Source organism: Alosa alosa, chromosome 2, assembly GCF_017589495.1.
Source record: "Alosa alosa isolate M-15738 ecotype Scorff River chromosome 2, AALO_Geno_1.1, whole genome shotgun sequence".
In the NCBI taxonomy this organism is placed as follows: domain Eukaryota; kingdom Metazoa; phylum Chordata; class Actinopteri; order Clupeiformes; family Clupeidae; genus Alosa; species Alosa alosa.
The window spans coordinates 16,429,632-16,454,003 of NC_063190.1; the positions used below are offsets into that span (position 1 = coordinate 16,429,632).

The window sequence follows — 24,372 nt, forward strand, 5'->3', positions numbered from 1 at the left end:
TACAACCCTAATTCCCAAAAAGTTGGGACATTGTGTAAAATGCAAATAAATACAGAATGTGTTAATCTGCAAATCTCGTCACCCCAAGGACATAGACAACAAATGTCAAAAATTACAAATTTGATTATTTGTTGGAAATTATAAGAACTTCTATAATTTAATACCAGCATCACATCTCAAAAGAAGTTGGGACAGGAGCAACACAAGACTGGAAAGGTTGTGTAAAGATAAAGACAACAACAGGAGGAACATTTCACAACTAATTAACTGCCACTGTGATTGGGCATAAAAAGAGCATCCCATCTGAGTTTCTCAGAAGTAAAGATGTGGAGGTATTCATCAATCTGTGTAAACCTGTGTGGGCAAGTGTGCAGTGTAAACCTGTGTGGGCCTGTGTGCAGTTTCAGGTATTTTTGGCAACTGTAGAGCTCGCCTAGAGTTGCAATATTTATATTTTACTCTGCCGTTGTAAATAGCCTACTCGTGGCTTGTTCCCCCTGTACATAATGAAAATGCTTTGAAAACTATCTCCTATATCTACTAACAAGGTAATGTTTCACGATTCTCGTGAGAAGTCTTCGGGTCGACTATTTTTGAAGTTGCATGGATATGCCGTATGGCTATAGGTGAACGATTCCCTATTACAAGTTCGTTAACCATCAAATTGGCTTTGTGAAGGTTCTATTAAAGGGACACCAGGCAACGTTTTCGTGTTAATTAATCATCTTCGTAAGTCGGTATATGGTTAAATGACTCATTAAGGGGCGAATGAAGGCTCTCTCGCCCGCCCCTACTGCCTGTAGGAAGAATATCCCACTTGCAAGTTCGGTGTATCCTACCCGCCGACCGAAGCAGGATCAGTTTACAGCACAGAGGCAGGCTAATGAAACGCTAGAGATTGTTGCAAAGTGCAAACGTGTGTATAGTGGCAGAGCCGGCGAAGAAGCAGCGAAAACCCTTGACGGAAGACGCAAAGAAAAGGAAAAGAGCTTCAGACCAAGTGAGGGGGAGTTTCGTATAGAGAAAAAGCATCAGGCTTGCCTGGTGTCCCTTTAAGAATTGGGGTTATAAAATAAATAAATTAGATTTAGACTAGATGTACATTAATTAATTAATTAGATATATTCCAATATGTAAAGAGCACAGGTTCTGTATAGTTAACTCTCGGGGATGGCATCCATGATTGCACTGTTTTCAACAGTTCATCACATCATGAAATTCCATTGAGCAAGACGACCATTGTCAAACACTAAATGAAAGGGGAAAACAGGATGTTCTTAACATACTCCATCATTGGCCTTGACAGCTTCAGTTAAAGAGGAAGTGAAGCTTAAAGGCAAAAAACTGTTGCTTATTCTCAAAGAAAGCTAAGCACAATTTTCACATCTTAAATTAATCAGCATTAAATACAATTAAAATGCAAACTGCTAAAAAAACTAAATTGTTTTACATGGTATGTTTGCCTATGTTTTATTGAGCATCTGTAGATATTAAGAGAAGCCAGCATATTTACACAAATATATTGTTCATTAGAGTACGAGAACCTTGCCAACAAGTCTCTGGTCAATAAATCACAGGTAATACTCAGTCTTTTGTGTTGGGTTGGTGCATGGTGTTTCATGATAAGAATACCTTTCTCCCCCTGGCTGACTCTATGACATACAATTCCAAACACTATCCACCCCTTTTGGAACTCAACCATAGGAAATAGTCTAGACAAGGAGCACATATTTGCAACAAACACGCTTCTGTGCAGCAGATCTCAGGAAACAGCTTTTTGACAGATGAATGCAGGCAGAGCAGGGAGGCTACTGGTCTCTTATCAAAACCCTCCCCCATATTTACAGTAGACCTGGACTAAATTTGTTAGGAGTAGTAAAGACCTGGACTAAACTTTTTAGGAGTAATGACTCGGCCTAAACCTTTTAGGAGTAATGACTCGGCCTAAACTTTTTAGGAGTAATGACTCGGCCTAAACTTTTTAGGAGTAATGACTTGGCCTAAACTTTTATAGTAGAGGCTGTTGTCTAACCACCAATAGTGGGAGTTGATGTGGCTGTACAGAGCCAGTAATCAGACATATCAGACAATACCTGCAGGCACAATGACACGACGCTCATTGGTGGTCATGTTTGGGGGAGGGATGTGCTTGTCCTCTATGTAGCTGCCATAGTTCACTGGCACACCATCACTTCCACTGCTGTGCTTTGGTCCTTTCCCCACACTGCAGTCATTTGGAGAATTCCTGCATGCACAAGGAAAGGATAATTTCAGAAAGAATAGACTCAAAATAGATTCACTTAAAATATGTGGTGAATGAAGTACATTACACAGACTATGTATATAACATAGTAAGAAATAAACATAGAAAAAATGGATTAAAAACAACAAATAAAACATATAAAAACAAGTACATTTCATACATCATACTGTAACATTAAATTGCAAAAATAAAAGAGAAGATCTAAACTTTTTCAACCACTGATCACAAATGAAACTAATTCTCTTTATGTCTATACATCCTTTTAAGCAAACAAACAAAAATGGAGGCAAGTAGATTTTGATAAAATAGTGCCAGGGGCCTCTGCACTCGATAAATGACCCCAAACCCGATTATTATGCTTCCATTATTATGGCTGGAGAGTCCCCTGTGGGTGAAGCCACCAGATGTTGTGGATTTAAGATGGAATGTCACATCAATTTATATCAACCTGCCATAGCCAAGATATGTGCAATTTGAACTCTGGAATTGTCATGTGCCAACCAACTGTTGCCATGGGCTTGGTAGACTGTTTAGTAAAGAAGTGTTTTCCTGGGTTTGGTGTAACCCAATTTGAGTCACAAGTTTAATGGAAACTAAATAGGTGTTGTAAAGACTTTCCATGTCCTTAAATAATTTCTACAGAAATGTAATATTCTGTACATTTAAAAGAGAAAAAAACATTTGGAAACCAGCAGTTATTATTTTAACTATTTCAGCACTTGCCACTTACTTTTCTTGCTTTACTGTGCTCTTCTTGCTAGGAGATATAATTTTTCAAACAAAATGTCAGCTACACATGTCTAATACATATTTCAAACTCTGCTGTTTATCCTGTCCTCTTGCTGTACAGACCAAATGTTACATGAAAGGAAAATAAAGTGACTTCACAATTGCAACTGTGTTTATGCTTGCTTCAGTTCTAAGTTTGTCATTCATCACTCAATCCATAACATCAGTACAAATAAAGGTGCAGTACAGTCCTTGTTTATAATCCCATTACATGTTTGGTCACATTCTGACCCAAAAAAGGGTGGTTCTCCATTTGTTGTAAATGTCCTACATGCAAATTTGATGACAAGGACAATCAATTTAGGAAGCAAGCAAAATTTAACAATACAACATTGGCCCACAAAACAGAGATTAAACATGTCTGAAAATACTATTTTTTAAAATACATAGAAATCATAAATTGCAACAGAGCTGCATTAACACATTAGCACAACAACACAGGGCTATAGCAAAATAATATATTTCAGCATATACAGCATATTACTCACAACAGAAGAGTTCAGAACCAATAGGGGAAGCATAAATAAGTGGCTTCAAACATAATTTGTGTAAAGCAGAAGTTCTCAAAGTGGGGTCCAGGGACCTTTTGGAGTCTGGGCCAATGGCACAAAATATGTATTTATTTATTTAGTTTTTGTGAGATTTTGCTTTCTGAATGCAGGCAGTACCTCCCTTCATATCTACAGTATATGATGTAAGATATGTGTGTTCAAGTCAGACCTGACAAAACGTGAATATCATACGTTTGTTGCCTGTGGCTGACAACATTTCATATGTCTTCAAATAAAATATATGAATACACTGCCTTGAACACCAACCCAGGCCTACTTCTAACTAGCTATAAAAGACTGTGGGCCCCATCATGAAATCCAAAAATCGCTATCTTACACCCTCTAAAAAACATTACGTCACTGACCAAGAAAAACCTGGTCTATAGCTAAAGGCGCATATAAAGCACAGCTGAAGATGCACTGTCACAAGATATAAGCAGCCTTTAGCAACCGGTCCCAAAAAACTCCTCTGCAGGATAAATATCCTTAGGATTTTTATTGAGTCATTCGAACATTATTAGAGTAAGTGTTGCTAGTGTTGTTGTCAATAGTGAAAGTAAATAATTGTGTAGAACTGTTCTGCCGTTGACTATGAGACCATGGTGAAGTTAGTTTCCCTTTGCCTATGAGTTCAAATAATAGGTGAGTGCAGAATGCATGTAGGCTATTCACACACAGGTTTTAGTAAAGCAAGTAGCCTACTAGTGGAATTGTGTAAGCAGATTCCTTCAGATGCGTTGACTGTCAAAATGCCGACGGACTGTTTGATGTTGCGCTTCTGGCTCTTAAAGATAATTACAGATGTCATTATCATTGGATACTATGCCCAAAACACACCCATGACTGTTTAAGAAACATAAGAACAACCCTTTTGAACAATGCACCCAGAGTTTGCTCATAAAACCACGCCATTAAATTATTGAAAGTAAACTTTGCATCTCTGACCAGACATTTCAGATCGCCAAGATAGGGCACTATGACTAGTAAGACAATTAGTTGGAAGCAAAACTAGTTTAGCCCAATGAAAGGGAATGTTTACTGCCAGTCCTTGCTCAACTCATCTTTCTTGACCTATAAGCTGCTTTTGACACAGTCAACCACCGCATCCTACTATCCATACTCTCAATCATGGTTTGAATCCTACCTCACAGGGCGTTTGTTTAATGTGTCATGACTAGGACACAATTCCGCATCTCACTGCCTTGCCACAGGGGTGCTCCAAGGTTCAGTGCTGAGGCCCCTTCTCTTTGTTGTGTACACTACTTCATTGGACCCAATAATCCACACACGGCTTCTCATATCACTGCTATGCAAATGATACACAACTTTATCTATCCTTCCCGCCTGATGATGCCACAGTCTCGATGTGGATCCTGGGCTGTCTCTCTGGCATATCCACTTGGATGAAAGAACATCACCTCCAGCTAAAACTTTCTAAGTGTCATGATTGATGACCAGCTAACCTTCTCTGTCCATGTTGCCTCTGTCACCCGGTTATGCTACTTTGCACTATTCAATATAGAACAATCACACCGTACCTAACCCAACACGCCACTTAGCTCCTAGTACAGACCATGGTTATCTCACGCCTTGACTGCAACTTACTCCCCATGGGCCATCCAGCTTGAGCGGTAAAACCATTACAGATCGTCCAGAATGCTACAGCCTGTCTGGTCTTCAGTAAACCAAAAAGGGCACATGTTACTCCGCTGTCCGTTGAGCTTCACTTGGCCACCCGCATCAAATTCAAGTCACTAATGCTTGCAAAGTGATTGCTGAGTCTGCACCCACTTAAGTGCTTTCATAAAGGCCGCTGCACTCCTCCAAGGAACGTCGCCTGCACTGCCGCCCCCACGGCAATCCAGATTTTTTTCATCTGTGGTTCCCCAATGGTGGAACGATCTGCCATGTCCCATCAGAGCAGGGGCGTCCCTCTCCATCTTCAAACTCTTGAAACACAACTCTTCCAAGAATACCTTCTTTCCTAGCACTTCTGACAACCTCAAACATAGGGCTGGGCGATAAATCGTTTAATTCGAATTTGTTTCGATTTATTTGAATGAAAATCAGTATTCTCTTTAACTTCCACCACCAACACTTTTCAAAGTCAGATAGCTAATTTGGGTAATTAAAGGTGCAGCATGGAGGATGTATTAACATTAATATTAGGCTCTGTGTTCATAAGTATATATCTACCTGTAACTACAAATCATTGTGTTTTTAATAGCCCTTCATATAAAAGAGTGGATCCTCTTCCACAGAGTCAACTATGGTTTTACTGCAGTCCAGAATCGACACACCAAAACACTGTGTTTAGGGAGAGCCTTTCTGATTGTGGTGACACTTCAAGACTACTGTGAATGAATGATTTCATCACAAACTGAATAGTGCACAGAAAAGTGAAACATACTCTGGACCTTTGCATCACACACCACTGAACCCCAAAGCAGAGCTATCCTTCCTAGCAATGTTAAACTGACACACACAATCTTCCAGTTCAGTTAGGTATCCCTGCAAGATTTCGTGCTGTGCTTAGGGTGAACAGTCACAATCAATGGACCCTTTCAAGAGAGTTCCATTATCAGCATCATAGTTGGCCCCACAAGACTTCCTTTTTAACATTCCATATGTTATCTTAATGCAGAGGAAGTAGATTGGGAACCAAATAGAACGTTCAAGCATTGTTTTTGTTTTTATTGTTGAAAGGGTCCATACAGCAGGGTGAGGAAGACCTTACCTGGAGCCATTGACTTGGCTGGTGTTGCATTCCATTTTGATGCTGCCTCTGGCCAGCGGCTGGGTTAGCCAGTCTTGTGGGTGGACACTGGGACTAATCTTGGCGGTCTGGCCATACTCACTGGCAGAAGATGCAGTCATATTGGTCTTGGGATGACTTGACTGTCCGTAGGCACACTCAAACAATGACTGATCCTCACTCACCACTGACAATGCTTCCTGAGATGAAAGATATATTTTTCATATACATAAAAGGCCTTATGCTATTATCAATGGACAAACATCTATTGTGTAATCTATCTACAGTATCTATAATATAATATACAACCTACATACAATGTCATCTATCTACGTATCTACATATATTGATCTATCTATCTATCTATCTATCTATATATCTATCTATCTATCTATCATACAACTCAACTCAAAACAGTGTTGGTAATTTAATCAGAACACAAAAACATTTTACCCTTTGGTAGACAAGTAATACATTTCAATGCAGTCTTCAATGAGAAAGGGATCAACATTGCCACTACATTGACTAATGACAGGTCACAATGATCATTAGAAGAATAGGAAACATCTAGCCCCTGTTATAAAAGTAACTTACACCTAAAAGAGCAGCAAAAGATATCATTATATCATTTCTGCTTAAAAGGTTTAAGTGTACCTAAAAGTTCTATACTAACCCCAAAATGATAAAATCCCTTGGCTTTGATCTGGGAATAATCTACAAAGCTGAAAACTAGTAACACCCATACACAAAGCTGAAAACTAGTGACACCCATACCCAATATAATGGACTCAATATTGTGTGGAATCTCAAAGCTTGGATGGTAAGGGATTGGGGAATGATGTTACAAATAATTTCAGATTCAGCAAAGCAGTAGCAATAACAAAGAGTTTTTATTCCCTGAAAACCTTTCCATTCATATGAGTTTGTGATGTCATACAATTACACTGCTTCACCTAAAGTACAGTGTCCCCTGACTTTGATACAGCTGTGACAGACAATGGAATTCAATGATACATGATGTTCATTCATGGAGAACAGGCCGATGGCTGACACTGGCTCAGCGGTATGCCAGCAGAAAGGAAGCTCTGCTCTCAGGGCATTTCCTGCATTGAAAGTTCCTGATGGAAAAAAGGAAGTGCTTGTCCATCGGCATTCTGATTGTGGGCTACATGGTGAAGGCTTTCGAAAGCATGGCCCTCACTAATGGAGGTGGAAGAGACGAGGAGCACACCCTGGCATTTACATCACAAGAATGAAGGGCATTAACCTCTGAGTAACATCAACAGTGTACACTTGCCCTTACATTTCCCTCCCATCAGCAGCATAATGTTGTATGTGTTATTGTTGCAGCCAACTCCCTGATTCCTTCACTTTGTTTCTTTTCCATTCGGACAGGAGAGATTGCCTTCCCTACTTTGTTATACAATATATACAGTATATATATATATATATATATATATACTGTGTACTGTATATATACAATATGGTGATTCTTGATGTTTTACAGCTATTTATGTTCCATGTTCCTTATCCTAAAACACTGACAGAAGTACAGATCATTCTGTAAAATTATTTATTTTGCTGAATATTGTGTGATATGCTGCAGATACAATATAGTACCTCTCATTTTATTATCTCATAATTTACAAATATATATAAATATTTATATTATTATATAAATTAATATTTATTTATATATATCACTCATCTTAAGTGTATCTGAACTCTACATCCTTGCATCCCTAATGTCCTTACAGCAATGTAGACATTTTCCTCTCCCCCTTCTGGGACTAATGACTTGCTATGTTGCATTTACTAACAGTCTAATTTAATGGCAATATGCCAGATAAGTGAAGGCCTTGTCATTTTTCTTTCAGCAAATCAATGGCACATTATTACTGTATTATTATTATTATTATTAGTAGTAGTAGTAGTAGTAGTAGTATTGTTGTTGTTGTTGTATTAATAGTAGTATGAATGCTTTACTATGTTGTATGACAGATAATGTATTTCAACATGTACTGTAAAAAGGAAAGAGAGTACTTCTTAAAATGTCTGACTGCCTGAGGTCCTGAGTCAATATTGAAATAGCTGAAATATCAGAACACAATGCCTATAACTAATACGCATTAGCTCAGAAAGCTTCTTCCCTCAAGGATCAAACCATAATACCGCTGTACAAAAATGTTGTACAGCAGACGGAATCTCCAATTGTGTTATTTAGACTGAACATCAAAACAAATGATTACAGCTTCCATGTTTTACAATTATTGTTCATGAGAAGCTCAAGTACTCATTATGAACAACTTGATGGACAAAATGCAAAATTGATTAAGCAACAAAGTCACATAAAAAATATTTTCTGTATTGTAGTTGTGATACAAAAGAGTATGGTATATATAATAATTTTATGAATGGTTAATATTTGTACGTTTTTCTTCGATGTTGGTTTGTATATTGTATAAAATTATTTTATTGCCACGGTTAATTGATCAGTTAATCATTGATAAACCCTCAAAATAAAACTACTCCGTCCAGAACAATGTTAAAAATTAAATGTGACTACCCTATCAATATCCACTTGACAATTCACAAACCAATGAACCAAATCTCCAGTATCATGGAGATATTTGAGATTTGTAAAGCCATCTCAACAGCTGGAACAAGGAAAAGGAAATTTACAAGACAGCAAAAAGGAAATCTTGCTTTACTGGTACGGGTGTTACCGCTCCCTCTCAATCTGATTGCCGCATAATGTTTTTAAAAATCGTTGATAGTAACTACAGAACTATCTAAATTCACCAGTGTGCAAAGTTTTAAAAATTTGTGACTTACCTTTATAGTGCTTGCCATTCTTGATCAGGACTTTTTAGTCCTGTTTTATATATGTGACTGTTATTCTGTTTTTTTTTTGTCTTTTTTCTGAATAGTGAGCAAGTTAGAGGTCTACTAAGCGTTGTTTGGAGCGGATGAGATTGTGCTAACGTTGGGAAGTGAATTCAGCCAATAGCAGGAAGAGGTTTCTATTGGTTCTGGCCACCACAACTCTAAGAAACAGGATATTTGGGAGCTAGGAGATAAGAGGAGGTAAAACAATGTTGTTCCTGATGATGAGCGTTAGAAGATTTCTGCTCTAAGGTCAAGTCAGGAGGGATACTCAATTCTCACTGACCAGGTGACAAGGTGCAAAATGATAATGAGAAAAAGTATATCAGTAAAAGTTGGCTATATCTTAAAATCCAAGTATGGAGATTCTGAACACTATTTTTAATGACAGAGACGCCTGAGGATTGCACAAGATCTAAAAAAATTAAATATATAATTTTCTTTATGAAACTAATTCCACTTTCAAGACCACTCTCTGCTTTCAATACCACTTTCTCTCATCAGGCCATTGTCAGCTGAATAATGCTTATTACAGTTTGAGAAAGAAGGGTTTTCAGAGGAACAAACAGGTTTGGTAACAGGCCTGACTATCAACTGTAGATTGAAATCAACACAAAGCCCATTTATTTAACACAATAATTAACAATTAAGTGCAATGACCATGTTGTGATACTGTTAACAGTTAATTTAACAAAATGGATAGTTATCTATCTCACATTTTGTTCTTGAAACAATTTAAATGTTATCCATACTGTTGGATTGGATTTACTGCCTTAAGGGCAAACTGTCATTTATGTATTAAGTTGTATAAAACACTTTCTGTTTGGGTTTCACAAGTAAATACAAGTCTGTATTATTTGATTGTTGTTCACATAAACCATATTACAACCAATGATCACAACTTTTTTACTTCAGGATCATATCATGTTTGTTTCATGCCCAACATGTTGTCTTCCTTATATCTTTCCAACTTTGTCCCTTGCATCTGTTGAAATTTTTATGGCCTTCTGCAGGAAGTCTGTAGGAAATGACCCCTGTCCCCCTCTCACACTGAGCTCGAGCTGGCTTCTGCTGGTGGCACACAAGCGTCCAGTGGGCTCTAAGTGGAAACGCTTTCTCCATGGGGTTCTGGGAAGCTGGGCTGGGCCTGCTCACAGGAATGTCCTGATCAGCAACACACCTTACAAGCTCTAGGCTATAATTATCATCCACTTTTCCTCCCCACAGCTGTCCTCTACAGAGAACACCCTCAACACAAATACAATTAATGGAGGAAACAAAAACATCAAGAGCTCATACATTAAGTCAACATTCATGCCACTGGCACCCCATACCTGGCAATCAGGTCATTGAATGTAGAAATTACTCATAACGAGGGATAATGGGGGGGTGGGTGACTTATGTTTCTGCCTGTTGATAGCTCCATCTAGAGCTTGTGACACACACCTACACCAAAAGCAAACGGTGAAGAAACCATCTGAATGCAGAACTTTCTCAGATATAAATACCTGGGTGCTTCACACTTCACAGTAAACAAGGGAAAATAAAAGATTATCACAGCTGAAAATTATGTTCCTCACAGTAACCAAAAACGTGTCTACTGAACACAGCAGAGACTGGATGAACTTCAGGCCTAACGTCAATCTTAGGGGCAGACATACCATCGGTGGCAATAGCCTGATCTACAAGCACCAATGATTCATTCAGCTTACCAGGAAACTTGAGCAACCACGAAAGCACCTGTCCAGGCTTCAAGACATCTGGCTTAGGCTTAGTAAACCACACAGCACTGTGCTTATCCACATCAACCTGAGGCACCAGTGTGTTTAATAGACTCATTAGCCTCTCCCATCACAGGGTATATGGTCAGAGTGCTAAGAAAACGGTCCCCAGCCTGTTCCCTACAAGACTCAAAGGACTTCCTAACCTAAGATTTATACATTGATTTGCAAAAGAAAATCAGCTACAGTATGAGGTTAATACTCATGGGTGGGCTATAAATGGGATGCCTTTCTTTTCTTAATTCTTCTTTTGGATTAAAGCTTGATCTGATTTTGATTGACTGAGCTATTGGGCATCTTGTGGGCACTCAACCCACAATCAAGTGTTTTCGTACATGCCACAGATGTAACATAAAACGCTGTGATTCAGTTTATACACGATGTGTCCAATACACAGGAAGTGTCCTTAGAAAATGCAACATAATAGTTTAGTTTACTACCTGTTGTTAACTTAATAAAATAAAGGCCTCAATGAGTCAAGCAGAAAAAATTAAGGAATGCTAAAGTACAATAAAATACAAGAATGGCGAGGATTATTTAATATAATAAGTTATTATTTATGACATGTATTAGACAAGAGTAGATCATACATGGGTTACTGCAGGATTACTGAATTTAATCGCATGATTAATATTTATTTAATAAATAAATGTCTGTCTGAATTCAAGGCATGGATGGGTGCAAACTTCCTCAACCTCAGTGAGAGTAAGACCGAAATAATTATTTTGGGCAAAACTTCTCCAGTCTTCTCCACCGATTCCCTGGGCCCTCTAGCCTCTAACATCAGGCCCTCTGTCAGAAATCTGGGCGTGATTTTTGACAGTGCCTTCAAGTTTAAGCAGCAGGTCAGTACAGTAGTCAGGAAAAGCTTTTTTCCACCTGAGAACCATAGCTAAGACCAAAGCCTACCTGCCCCAGAGTGATCTAGAGAGAGTCATCCATGCTTTCATAACCTCTCAACTGGACTATTGCAATGCTCTATACGCTGACATTGACCATTCCCAGATCTGCCGCCTGCAGTTGGTTCAGAATTCAGCTGCCCTACTCCTCACCTGACTTAAATTAATCATCATAGCCAGACAGTTATATTAAAAATAATATGTTTTCCTTTTTGGTCATCATGACCATCTGTTGCTTGACAAAACACTTGCCTCAGGCATGGTAGCTGGTTGGCTCCCAGGAGAATCATATGTTCTCTATTTCAGATTCCTTAGCAGTACTACATCATCAGATATCATAGCGATGGCCAGAGAGCCACTATTGCTTTTTCATACATGTTGTACTATAACTCAGAAGAAAATATTTACTAAGACTTCATGCCACATATTTGTGAATTATAAAATTCACAAATGATAAAATTCATGACAATGACAAAGTTAACAAGAGAAATGTCATGATGTCAAATTAAGCATCTCTGCAAAAAGATTCAGATCTTAGGGAGGGAATATAACCCTACATGTACTGCAAGACCAGGAAGTGGTAGACCACAAGGTCTTGCCTACTCAGCAGTGAGAGGGGCATGCACTCTATGAGACTGTACATGTAGGGATGTGGCATCCCATAAATCTTAAGTTGGTGTGTGTTTGGTCTGTATCTGTGCTGCGTGCATTTTTCACTCTGCACCAGAGAACCTGCCATCTCTTTCCACTCCACTATCACCCAAATCTCCATTTCACTAGGTCAGATCCAGACCACTGGTATCTGAGCGCAATGAGTCATGCCTCACAGCTGGGGGTGGGGGTGCAGCCACGCCACAGGAAATCACTGCCATAAAGAATGCCCGTGGCCAGAGGAGGAATGAAACCAAATTCTTTCATTCACACGTGGATGGACTTTTACTTGTTTCCTTACAATGACATATATTTTCTGACAAAACAATCATTCATCTTTACATTTAATTTCATCCACAACAAATGATCTTCCTCGAGCACAAGCCTCTACTAGAGTGACATAGTTGTAAAAATAATTTTTCGCTTTGTAGTATTCAGATAACTTCTGAGCAAATACAGTTTCTGAATAATTACACCACGAAAGCATGATACAGAAGAACTACTTCAGACTGGAAAATAAGCTGAGTAGTGTCTGGTGGATAAAACACAAAACCTTTTTCAAGCTCTGGCACACCAGCGGTATTTCACTACAAAAATCCCCCTCAAGTCTGCCCAGTGACTTTAAAATAACGTAATTAAGGGGGCAACAAGTGTGCTTTTCAGTACAACTAATGCCTGTCTACAAGAGCAGGCCTCAGCTGTGGTCCCACAACAAGCCAAAAACTGAGCATTGAATGTTTTTAGTTGAAAGCGACTACAGCCATTACAAACAGGCAGAGTGCACCAGACTAGGAGTACTGAGCAGGATAGCGTAAGTCATCATGACAGTGGAAATAAAAAGTCACCACTGATTATTCAGCTTCGTCAGAGCCCTTAGTCATACATTCTACCCAAAGACACAGATGAGCCTAACTTGGTACACAACTTTGCTGTTACCACAACAGCATAAGTAATCAAACGTTATAATAGTCCCTTTTCAATAGGCAATATGGAATATAACATGTCAACACTGACTATAGGACTATAGCATTATTACGCACATGCATTGTTGTACGTAGATGAGAGAGACTGTTAAAAAAGACAAATGAAAGGTGAGTCACTTGAGGATTAGCATGCGACAGCAACCACATTCACAATGTGTTAAAGCAGAAATGTTTGCCTGTTCTTCTCTTACACAGTGATTACAGATTCCTATCTTCACGCAGACAGAAAAAAAAGTGCCACATGCAGAGGGTCAGCTACTTAAGTAGGCAGAGAATGAAGGTGTGTGTGTGTGTGTGTGTGTGAAAGTGTGAGGCCGAGCGGAGAGAAGAGGAGAGGCGAGGGGGGATTACCTTGGTGTGCTGTGAAGCCCTAATGTCTCCCCTGCTGCCACGCCGAGCACATCTGGGCAGGCCTGTGTGCTGCTAGAGCTGAGCACATATGAGCAAGTCTGTCAGCACCTCTGTCACAGCTTGGCAGCTACCAGCAGGATCTGCTGGCTTACAAATGACAAAAATATCTGCCCAGGTTTTCTGCACATGTGGAGGCTGCTTAAAGCTCAAGTGAATGTGACCAGACCACAAGTTTGTCCCCCACAACCCATCTATCCCCAGTCTCTGACAAATGAAAAGAACACACCACTAAAAATCTGGGAAAGAAAAAAGGAGAAGGAAAGGTCTACAGTCTGATCCCAGCGCAAATAAAATTCCTGAATGCCAGATTTCTTGGATCCCAAAGTGTAGTGTCTGGCCTGTTCTTTCAGTAGGAATTTGGAGCGTGAGGACAGGGATAACGCTTAACTGCTGCATCTCACAGGCGTGGATCAAGCTTTCATTTATGAAGGATCTACAGTCCTCAAAGGACTAGAATCAGATGTATCCACGGGGACCTTATTGTAACTTGTAAAGAAAGGATGACCACAACACAAAAAGCAAGCAGCAACGCTGAGAACGGTGACTTGCCATGTATATATATTCACAGAGTTGGAGCATTGCTATGTTGTTAGTGAGTGATATTGGGGGCCAGAAATGGCACTTGAATGCAAAAAAAGCCAATGAATAACGCTGGCAAATGCACAATCATGTATTTTTCATTTCTAAATCAATTATATGGGGGGGATTAAAGCTACAAAACAACATGTGATTACCATGATAATAATATAAATGATCCTTTTGGATACTGTGGATTCTGGAACATGTTCACCAATACGGTCTTTTGACAACAGGTGTTATCCTACACCCACACAACATTAAATAGGTGTCATAACTGGAATACATATTATTCAGTAGTTAAAATTATGAAAAGAAAGAGAAAAGAAAACATAAAATCTAATCCATCTAGGAAAACTTTAGAAACAATACCAGTTCATAAACAAAAAAAATGCAATGTGGTAAGATCCGAACTAATGGCAAAAAGTTATACTGTCTGGGGAGTATATCACTAATAAAGAACAAATTCCCAATATCAAGCTTTATTATAGGATTATTTAAGGCTAGAGACAATCAATAGATTCAGGCCAACACAGTTATGATGGTAACTCTTGACTCTTGATTGCTGGCTGAGGCATGCATTCTGTCAACTGTAAAACCATAAAAATAAATCTCATGTGGCTCATGTGATCATATAGCCTGGAAGATCACAATTAAAAACTCATACGTCAAAAAAAAGTTTTTGGGGGGAGTTGGGGTGCAAGAGAGATTAAGGGTCTGGCCACGAATAATATAATGGCCCACTCGAGGGGCAGCACCAAGCGTTCATTTGAAAATCTCACTGCACGCAATTGGATAAGACTATACGACCAATGTTTACTGACTGATTCCGGACTTCGGCGCAATTGGATAACACTACAATCTGTTTAGCTCGCCTTTGGCCCGCCTATATTAGATACACCGATGTGATTGGCTCCCCCTGATACAAGTGACAAAAGTAAGGTGCATCATTACTCATTGCCAGAGTGTCTCGCAGAGACAATTCAAATTGTGCTCTTGCGAGAACTCTGGATTTTCCAGGGTAAGCGGCTGCAGCATTCATACCACATGCCAGTGCCCACGGGGACCTGGATTCAAATCGGATCAACTGTCATTTCCAATCCCACCCCATCTCTCCTTCCCACTCGTCTCCTGTCACTATTCACTGTCCTATCTGAATAAAGGCAAAATGCCCCAAAATATAGGGTTCTATATTCAGAAAAAATATAGGAAATGCATATAGGAAATTGTGGAATTTATTGTGAGTCACCAGCCACTGACCAGTACATAAGGATTCAGATCAAAGCCATTATATATCATTCAACTCTCTGTGTAGGCGCAAAACAGTTTAGGAGACCAAACTGTAATGATATGTGCTGCTAACATAGAGAAATGTTGGAAATAAATATAGAGACAACACTTTATACTGCACAGTGTAAGATCAACATAAATTCAATAATATGGAGGAAAGAATGGGAAGGCTTCCCTCAGACCACATTTCTGACTGACCAGTGCCCAAATTTACTGTTCTCCCTTCCTTTATTCATTGCACATGCATCATTTCATTTCAAATCAAAAGAGAGGAAGAGCAAAGTCTTCAGGGGCTTTTGCATTTTGGACAGTGATTTGACTTCAGAGGCAGCAACAGTAAATATGCTTTAGTTTCCCAGAGGGAGAGCCACTATTTGAGAGAAACTCACTCAGCCTGGTACAGTAATCACATTGATTCAGTGGTACAGTAAAAGTATAAACCACCAAGACAAATTGTGCTTTTAATGCATCTAGTTAAGCAGAATTCCCCTTGGTTAATTGAAGAAGAATCAATATTATATGGATTTATGTTTTTAGAAAAAGGTGAGTACAAAACAATACCACAGTAAGAACGTTGTGTAAACTGTAGCAACTATGTTTGAAATGGATAATTTGCAATGCAGATGTCCATGACTGGCTACAGGGCAAAGTTCCTTTGTGTTTTCACTTACTTTGGTGTGTCCTGTTGGGTCTGTTCCAGACTGAATCATATCCTCTGGCAGACATCTGAAGAAATGGGTCAAATATACTGCGCTAAAGTTGTCAGGGATAGATAGACAGATAGAGAGAAACTGTCAATTTCTAAACAAATTAATATGATTTGTATGTGTGTGTGTGTGTGTGTGTGTGTGTGTATGTGTGAGTGTGTGTGTGTGTGTGTGTGTGTGTGTGTGTGTGTGTCTTTTATGCATACATAATTCACTCATACAGACAAACTAATCTAGACTAATCTAACACAATGACCACAATCATTTCTTTTTTGATTTTGGATTATGTATCCTTAAAGGTCTTGCATTTGGTAGCTTGCTACACAGTACACACCATAAATAAACTTGCATGGCCCAGGCCTAATAATTATTTTGCATGTGTGCCTAGAAAGGTTAACCAGTCTCCCTGGAGATAAGATAAGATATGGAGATAACATCTCCTCTGCACCCTGTCCCACAATTCACATCTGGGACCCATCACAATAGAGACAGTTGGCCTGTGGCAAATAGCAGCTCAGCATAACTACTTGTACAATCATGGTAATCATAGGCTGCACTGCACATAGATGTGAGCAATGCATTGTGTATTATTTCTACTTTCATAAGCAACAGTTTCACAAAGTTTTGAATACACTATAAAGAGTAAATGCATATGCACACTGAAGGTCCACAATGCATTTGTAATAGGCCAAGTTTAACTATTTCAGTAGGGCTTAAGCCCTTCCACAGTCCTTTCTAATGCATTGGGGCTCTGGAACAGAGTGGCGTTATCGAAACTTCACACAATCACAAAACACTCACTTAGACAAAAAAGTCAACACAAGGAGGAGACAAACATGCACAAATACAAAAAAATATGCCATAGCCCATATGTAAGCAGCCCTAGGGAAACAATGGGGTTCAAATGGGAATATAAACAAGGCATTGTATATTGAAGACATTATGGTGTCAGTAGTAGATTTAAAATAACAAAACATATGGACAATTAATAAGAATGTACAGTATGTGCTCGTGTCTTGTTCATTCATTTTAAAAGACCATTATGCTTTGAGAAAAAATGTTTTTTTACACTGTTCTGTACACTGACACTGTACAAAATGATGATGCCCAGAGATGTTTACTTTCAGAATGTAAATGTATATCAGGTTTCTAGGCCAAGTACACTGGCGTATACAAGGAACTTGGTCTCTACATTTATCCCATCCGTGAATTTGTGAACACACAGCACACACAGTGAAGTGAAGCACACACTAATCCCGGCGCAGTGAGCTGCCTTGCTACAGCGGCGCTCGGGGAGCAGTGAGGAGTTAGGTGCCTTGCTCAAGGGCACTTCTGCCGTTTCTACTGGCCGGACACACCAGATGATCGAACCGACAACCCTTCGGTTACAAGCCCGAAGCCCTAACCAGTAGGCCACGGCTGCCCCAGAAATTCTAAAGGTGATGAGAAACACCCATTTAGATAATCCCCCTGAAAGACAGCAGGGAGAGGGTTGTCTAGTTATCTCATTCACTGACCCTGGGTAATTCTCTAAATGCTCATTACAATATCACTCACCATCTGAATGTTAAAGTTATTGGATAGAACCCAATGCATAAAACGTCAAACTTACTCAACGCTTACTACCTAAAAGGTCTGCAAAAATTTTTCAAACAGCAACAATAAAGCAGACAATAGCCTCAGAGACTACTGCTATTTTTTGCCAAAGTTAGTTAAACTGTGCCGTGAAACCTTTACATTTTCTTACAGGATGGTATGCCCGGCCACAAAAATATACAGCACATAGCCTGGCTAGGCTAGTGGGAATAACATCTGTAAGTTATTAGCATCCACACACCAAATCAGATTTTAGCAAAGCACTGGAGGCTACGTGTGCATTCTGTTGATAAGCCGCTGTGTTATGTAGGCTATTTGCTTTTGTATTGAGCAGTGAGGGAAAACTGCACCTGGGCGACCACCATCAGTCTGAGTACAGCCTCAGTGCAAATCTGGGAGACTTGAATGTTGAGTCATGTGACAGGCCATTTGGAAATGTGTGGTCTCCTCGTATACCTGCGCTAGTCTCACATAAAATATGAGACTGAACTACAACACTGGATAATAATGTGGTGGAATTACAAAATTACAACATAGTCTGCACTTCATTTGTCTTCATAGTTGAGAAGCTATGCAGACAAAAACTATGAAGTCTCAGCTACAGTGTTTTTTTTTTCAGACTCACAATTCCTTACCACTGAAAGGTAATCTTTCTCTAAACTGGCTGACCACCTTGTCCCATCTGTATTTACTGACCAATTTACCATGTGATAAAACACCTTTAATGAGCCAATAGCAATCTGTTAATCAGATCTTTCCTATAACCTCATGTGCATGTCTCAGCGTTAAGCCATTTAACAGCACAGGCCCTCTCTAAAAGTGTGGTACCAATCAGACGAGACACTGCAGAGAGCAGGAAATCTAAAATTAGTTTTTACTACCTATAATGGAAGATTTATGGGATGGTTTAATTCGCAGTCTCAGAGCTAAGAAACTGCAGCTTACAGAACAAAAATAAGACTTCTGGCCTAGAATAATCAATGCACTGAGACATAGCTTAAGCTATCAACAGAGGAAACATGTGGACATGTCATCCTGCATGCATGTGTACGTCTATGAGAGAGAAAGAGAGAGAGAGAGATGGGGGGGGCATGAGGCAAGGACATATACATAGAAGTGTAGACATATACGCACAGACACATACGGTTTCAATTAGACAGCCAGACCTCTGCTCTGTTTCAGCTGGCCAAGAATGGGGTTTACCACTTCATTCCTTCCCACTCATTCAGCCAGTCCAGGTTTTTATGGCCATCTACAGCGCCATTCCTTGGGTTTTATACGGTAGCTGTTAGCATTCTAATGTGTTAGGGTGTGTTTACAGTGACTGTTGCACTGCAACTCACCAAAACTCAACAAATGTACAAGACAGAAGAACCTGGAATGAGCGACTACCTTTCATGAGAAAAATACATCAATAGCTGAGCCATAGTTTTTGTCTGCATAGCCTCTCTACAAATGGTCATTTTCAAATGGCCTCTCACATGATGACACAACAACAGCCTCCAAGATTTACACTGAGGCTGTATTCAGACGGATGCACTGCCATGTCCATTTTGCTACTGATAGTGCAAGTTGAACACCATTGCATTTTATAGGACTGTCTGCTCCCTCTCCCTCATCACCATCCAGCCAACAAGAGCAACGTCATTCCCCTACAGACAATTTCTGTGGTTCATGGTTTAAGTGCCCTCTGTGCCATGTGATCTTCACATTAACTCAGTAAAGTATGCCAGAGTTAAAAATGCTGTAAATGACTTGCAATGTCTTGAATGATTTAGATCTCTTCCCATGATTTAGATTTTGACTGTGACTTGGCTGAGAGTGGATAACTATTTCAATTAATTTCATTTCCAAAGAAAAAATGAATGCATTTATATTAAGAAATCATTTCCAAAGAAAGAATAAAATGCATTGATATTCAGACAGAATTATGATATGACTACATTTTAGTATGTCTGTCTGAAAATAATGCATTCTTGTGTGTGGCAGCAGCCTAGAAATCTAGACGCACCCTAGCGGCAGAAAAATCAATTTGCAGCCAGGGTAGTCTAGCAACTCTCTGTTGGCTTGCAAGCTGGAAAAATTAAACTTCGATCAGGCCAATCACATGCTGTATAGAGTCGGTGGGTGGGCTTAACATAATGATGGCAGAGTTTCAACGGTTCTGTGTGAATTCCCTGCTACTTGAAAACAAAGAAGATGGATGCTGCTGCTGGTAAACAGCGCGACACGAGTTAAGCTTTTTTTTAAGTTGGCAAAAGTTTGATCAACTAGCCAAATAGCTCCACTGGTGGGAAACACATGGGACTCATGAGTGGTAGCGCTATCCTATTGCGTGCAGAGGGAATTTGAAAGACAACCGTTTATCCCGCCCCTCGGATTGAGCACTGTGAATGGTGAGTTCCCAGACCCTACATCTTTGTGAGTCTGACTTGTCATGCTAGTGTGGCAGTTTATTGCCCTCCTGAATCATCTTTTGCATTTGACATTCGAGTGTTATAGGATTTTCATATGACTCCTCAGACTTTATGGCTTCTAAATTCCTGAATGTCACAGAATGTCGCAACCAAGGCCAAACTGGTGTTCTACTATGGCCTTGATATTATCTCTGTAAGGTTGACCTCCTTATCTCTAAATGCCAGTGTGACATTTCGGTATACTTCGCTATACTTTTCGGTATACTACTAACTAATGGTTTCCCACCGTTAATGATGAAATTATCTAACTTACATGTAGCATCCTCTGTTGCTGATTGAATGTGTTTAACAGGGTCTGATGCTATCCAAGCCAACATTATCTCAATTTCAATTCAAAGAGTTACCCCAGTTATCCTCCTCATATTTTAAGCTCATGGCATCTTTTCAAATGCTGCTGTGCAATTCAATACAATGTGGAGTTCCACAAAGTTCAATACTGGACCCCATGATCATTCTTTTAAAGAGCATGGGGTCTACTATAACTGCTGAACTGAAAATATATGTGCCTCTGTTTAGAGAAAATAAACAGATCAAATATAAAAACATTTTGTCTAGGTGACACTTCATAACTCTAGTTTAGTTTCCATAAAAAAAGGCACAGCGTAAACGTAGCAGCAGAGGCTGCAAAACATGTAATTTGGCACTCATATATGAACATATACACACCTTGCATTTATATCTCAGCTTCAGAAGATGTGTGAGTCAGCCTTCATTGATCAAATGATCAAAATCATTATGTTACGGGACCTGGCATTATTGATCATATTGTGCAAAAGTCAAAATCATCAAATGGAAAAACTGATAACTGCTGACACCACCAAGTGCCAACAGGATGGCTGTTTTTAAAATTCCTTATCATCATATTGAATTATGTTTCTAGAAGCATAACTACAACAGTCTACTTGTAATAGGACACACCACACAAGAGAGACCAGGAGGGTGCAGCATATGTTTTAGATCTTAAACTCAATTTCATGAGTTTGAAAAGTAGCACATTTACAAATTGCAAAGGAGATTACATGGATGCAGACTCCCTGCCAATGCAATAGTCTAGGTGAAGCGCATAGCATTTAACTGGCGTTTCTTAGATGAGCTGAGAAAGAATGATGATGGAACACATCTGTGAGGATTTAGGCTACTATTGGGCAGTCTTTCCCAAGTCCTATAAAAAAAAAAATTAGCACTTCATGGTGTTATTACACTATTATTAGTATGGTGTCACCATTAGTTTATACATCACTGTGACATTATTCTAATATAGCCCATTCATAAATAATGTCATGAAGTACCATAGACTAGTATGTCATATTAACAGCACACTACACCCTACTCTATATACTCTATACTCACCTGTATTCTACATGGTGTTAGGCTATCCCCATTATAATGGACTAGCTGGGGGACAGGGTTTTTTTTTCTTACAAATTTGCCAATTCATCTAAATTCAAAAACTGGAAATTTCTAACTATTGGTTCAATAATTAGCCATTGTCTTTTCTTTAAAAAAAAAAAAACATTTTATGCCTTGCATAAGACTTTTGTTCATGGAATTCTAAGCCAGTTTTGAACTATTGGATGCAAAGATTGCTGGGGATTAACTAAATCAATGATTTGTCATTTCAAGGCAGCAGTATTGGTTTACATAACTTTAAACAAGGCAAGGCTTTGTGTTTAGAATAATTTTGTCATGTAATGCATTTCCTAATCTGCTGAATCTCCACATGAATTTGGACAAACATAAACAAAAATGTATTTTCATGATCAAGGAAGAAACTTTACATGGACAATATCAGCATGCCACAGAATGATTATAGGGCGGTACATTCCATTGGATGCCATAAAACTATACTGCTCAAAAAAATTAAGGGAACACTTCAATCATACACTGGATCGGTACTCTGTCGCCTTTGGTTCTGCCTTAAGTTCAACAGACAAAATGTTTGTGGATTATATAGGCTAGCCTACTGCATTACTTTGTCATGAAATGAATGCCTTCTTTTTCATATTGTCTTGTGTTTCAAATCAATGTTGTCACAGTCAGCTCACTGTGTCAAGTACATTTTTAGCCTACAGTAGCCTATGGAAGGCAGCTATTAATTTTAGGCTTTTAGTTTGTGTTTTGGAGACATGACAACATAGACATAGGCATATAACAACTGAGGAGGTAGCCTAGCTGCTAACAAAGTTAAAGTTTCTGTGTAATTTCAGCTATAACCTCATCTCGGACTGAATTGGACTGCAGCTGATGTAGGGTGATGGTGTCAACATTAATAAGCTAGGGTAGGCTACATACTTTGTAAGTAGCCTAAGTTTAACTGCCCAATCTTTTTTATGTCTGCATCACATAGGTCAGCAATTGAACAACAGTAAACTATCTAACAATTGTCCTATTGTGTAGGTTTTTTAATCACACCTTTAAACTGAATTCGCCATTCGCTTCTCACTGCAACAGAACATCCAAACTGCGTGACAATGGAAGCAGGCTACTCATCTCACCAGGTGCATCTCAGTGTCTCACCTTAGCTACGAGTGGCTAATAAACGTGGTTCAATAAACATATTACGATGTTGAATGACCACACGAATGAAATTGAGAAAACCACACGAATAAAGTATCGCAAACTACCCTGAATTTCAAAACGTTCCTGCTTAAGTTGTAATGAAATTGTGTAGCTACTTACGTTTCGATGAAAGGGACGATATCTTCATAGGTTAGGCTACTTTGTTGGCGTGAAGGGATCTGAATAAACCTATCGTAGCCTAGGCAATAGGTTACGTTAGGTCTGCCAACTGAGCAGACCACATTCAGCATAATAACCTATCGCAACGTGCCACTATGAGCGCTCCAGAGAAAGAAAGAGGGGGGGTTGTGCGTGATGCTTGAATGGCATCAAACGTCTGTCATTCTTGTAGACTAAATCGGAGATATGATTCCATATGGCCACGATAATTAGCCTAGGTATATATTTACTGGGCTGTCCTCTGAAAACTTGAGCGAAACACATTTGGTCAGTTGTGTGGCTTTAGGCGTTCCACTTCTGTTTGTTTTATCTTAAGTCATAAGATAGGCTAAGACAAGCAGATCTGGCTCAGGTGCATAATAGGCTACAGGTTGTAGGCTAACTGTTCAGATGTTGCAAATCAGTCAAACTGCAAGGTCTTGCTTTTGGAGGTCTACAACTTTATCATAATAAAAGTAAAATATCTCTGAAACTGAGATGACTCTGGGCCACCACAAACCACACGAAACACTTTGAATCTTTTAATATAGAATATGGCAGAATGTGTCAGACTAAATATTTTTTGAAATTAAAGATTTAGACATAATCTTACAAATTCCAAATATTCGCCTATCAAAGGCGATACAATTTAGTTCATGTTAGAATGAATGCAGTTTTCAATTGGAAACTGAAAATGACTTCTGAATGGATGTTTAAAAATCACTGTGCATTTTCTGTTGAGTTCTAAATATTTATATTTGCAAAACAATACCATGTGTAGAGCAAACTGGCTTTTAATGACAGTTCTGGGCTGGGTGTAGCACACAGTGTACTACTTATGATGAGGGGTGTTTTCAATGAAGGCTGAGGTTATTTTAGCTCCAGACATGTTTACATTTCTGTGGTCTAGTCTCTAACTTTCCCTGTTTTTTTTTTCCTTTTCTCATTTCAGAATGCTCCCGGACGAGTGCTGGCCCAATCCCCTCAGCAGCCAGACATTCCTGGAGTCTGCCAGCAAATGGAGAGAAAGAAAAATAAT

The 24,372-nt window shown here is 39.2% G+C and overlaps 1 protein-coding gene across 6 annotated transcripts in view; it reads right to left on the reverse strand.

Annotated features, from left to right (window-relative positions):
* Positions 1-23,422, reverse strand: part of erg (ETS transcription factor ERG) — a 32,096-nt gene extending 8,674 nt beyond the window's left edge. For 3 of the 6 annotated variants that reach the window (XR_007192416.1, XM_048233801.1, XM_048233790.1), the window contains exons 1-4: positions 23,295-23,422; positions 16,507-16,588; positions 6,341-6,558; positions 2,094-2,245 (exon numbers count right to left, since the gene is read on the reverse strand). Coding sequence is in view for 5 of the 6 variants with exons in the window: in XM_048233801.1 (XP_048089758.1) it covers positions 2,094-2,245; positions 6,341-6,558; positions 16,507-16,545 (409 nt within the window). In the remaining variant the exon portion in view is untranslated. Of the gene's footprint in view, positions 1-2,093; positions 2,246-6,340; positions 6,559-9,193; positions 9,309-13,909; positions 13,976-16,506; positions 16,589-23,294 lie in introns of those variants that run through there. The other 3 variants (XM_048233809.1, XM_048233794.1, XM_048233822.1) reach the window with 2 other exon arrangements.
* Positions 23,423-24,372: the final 950 nt, after the last annotated feature.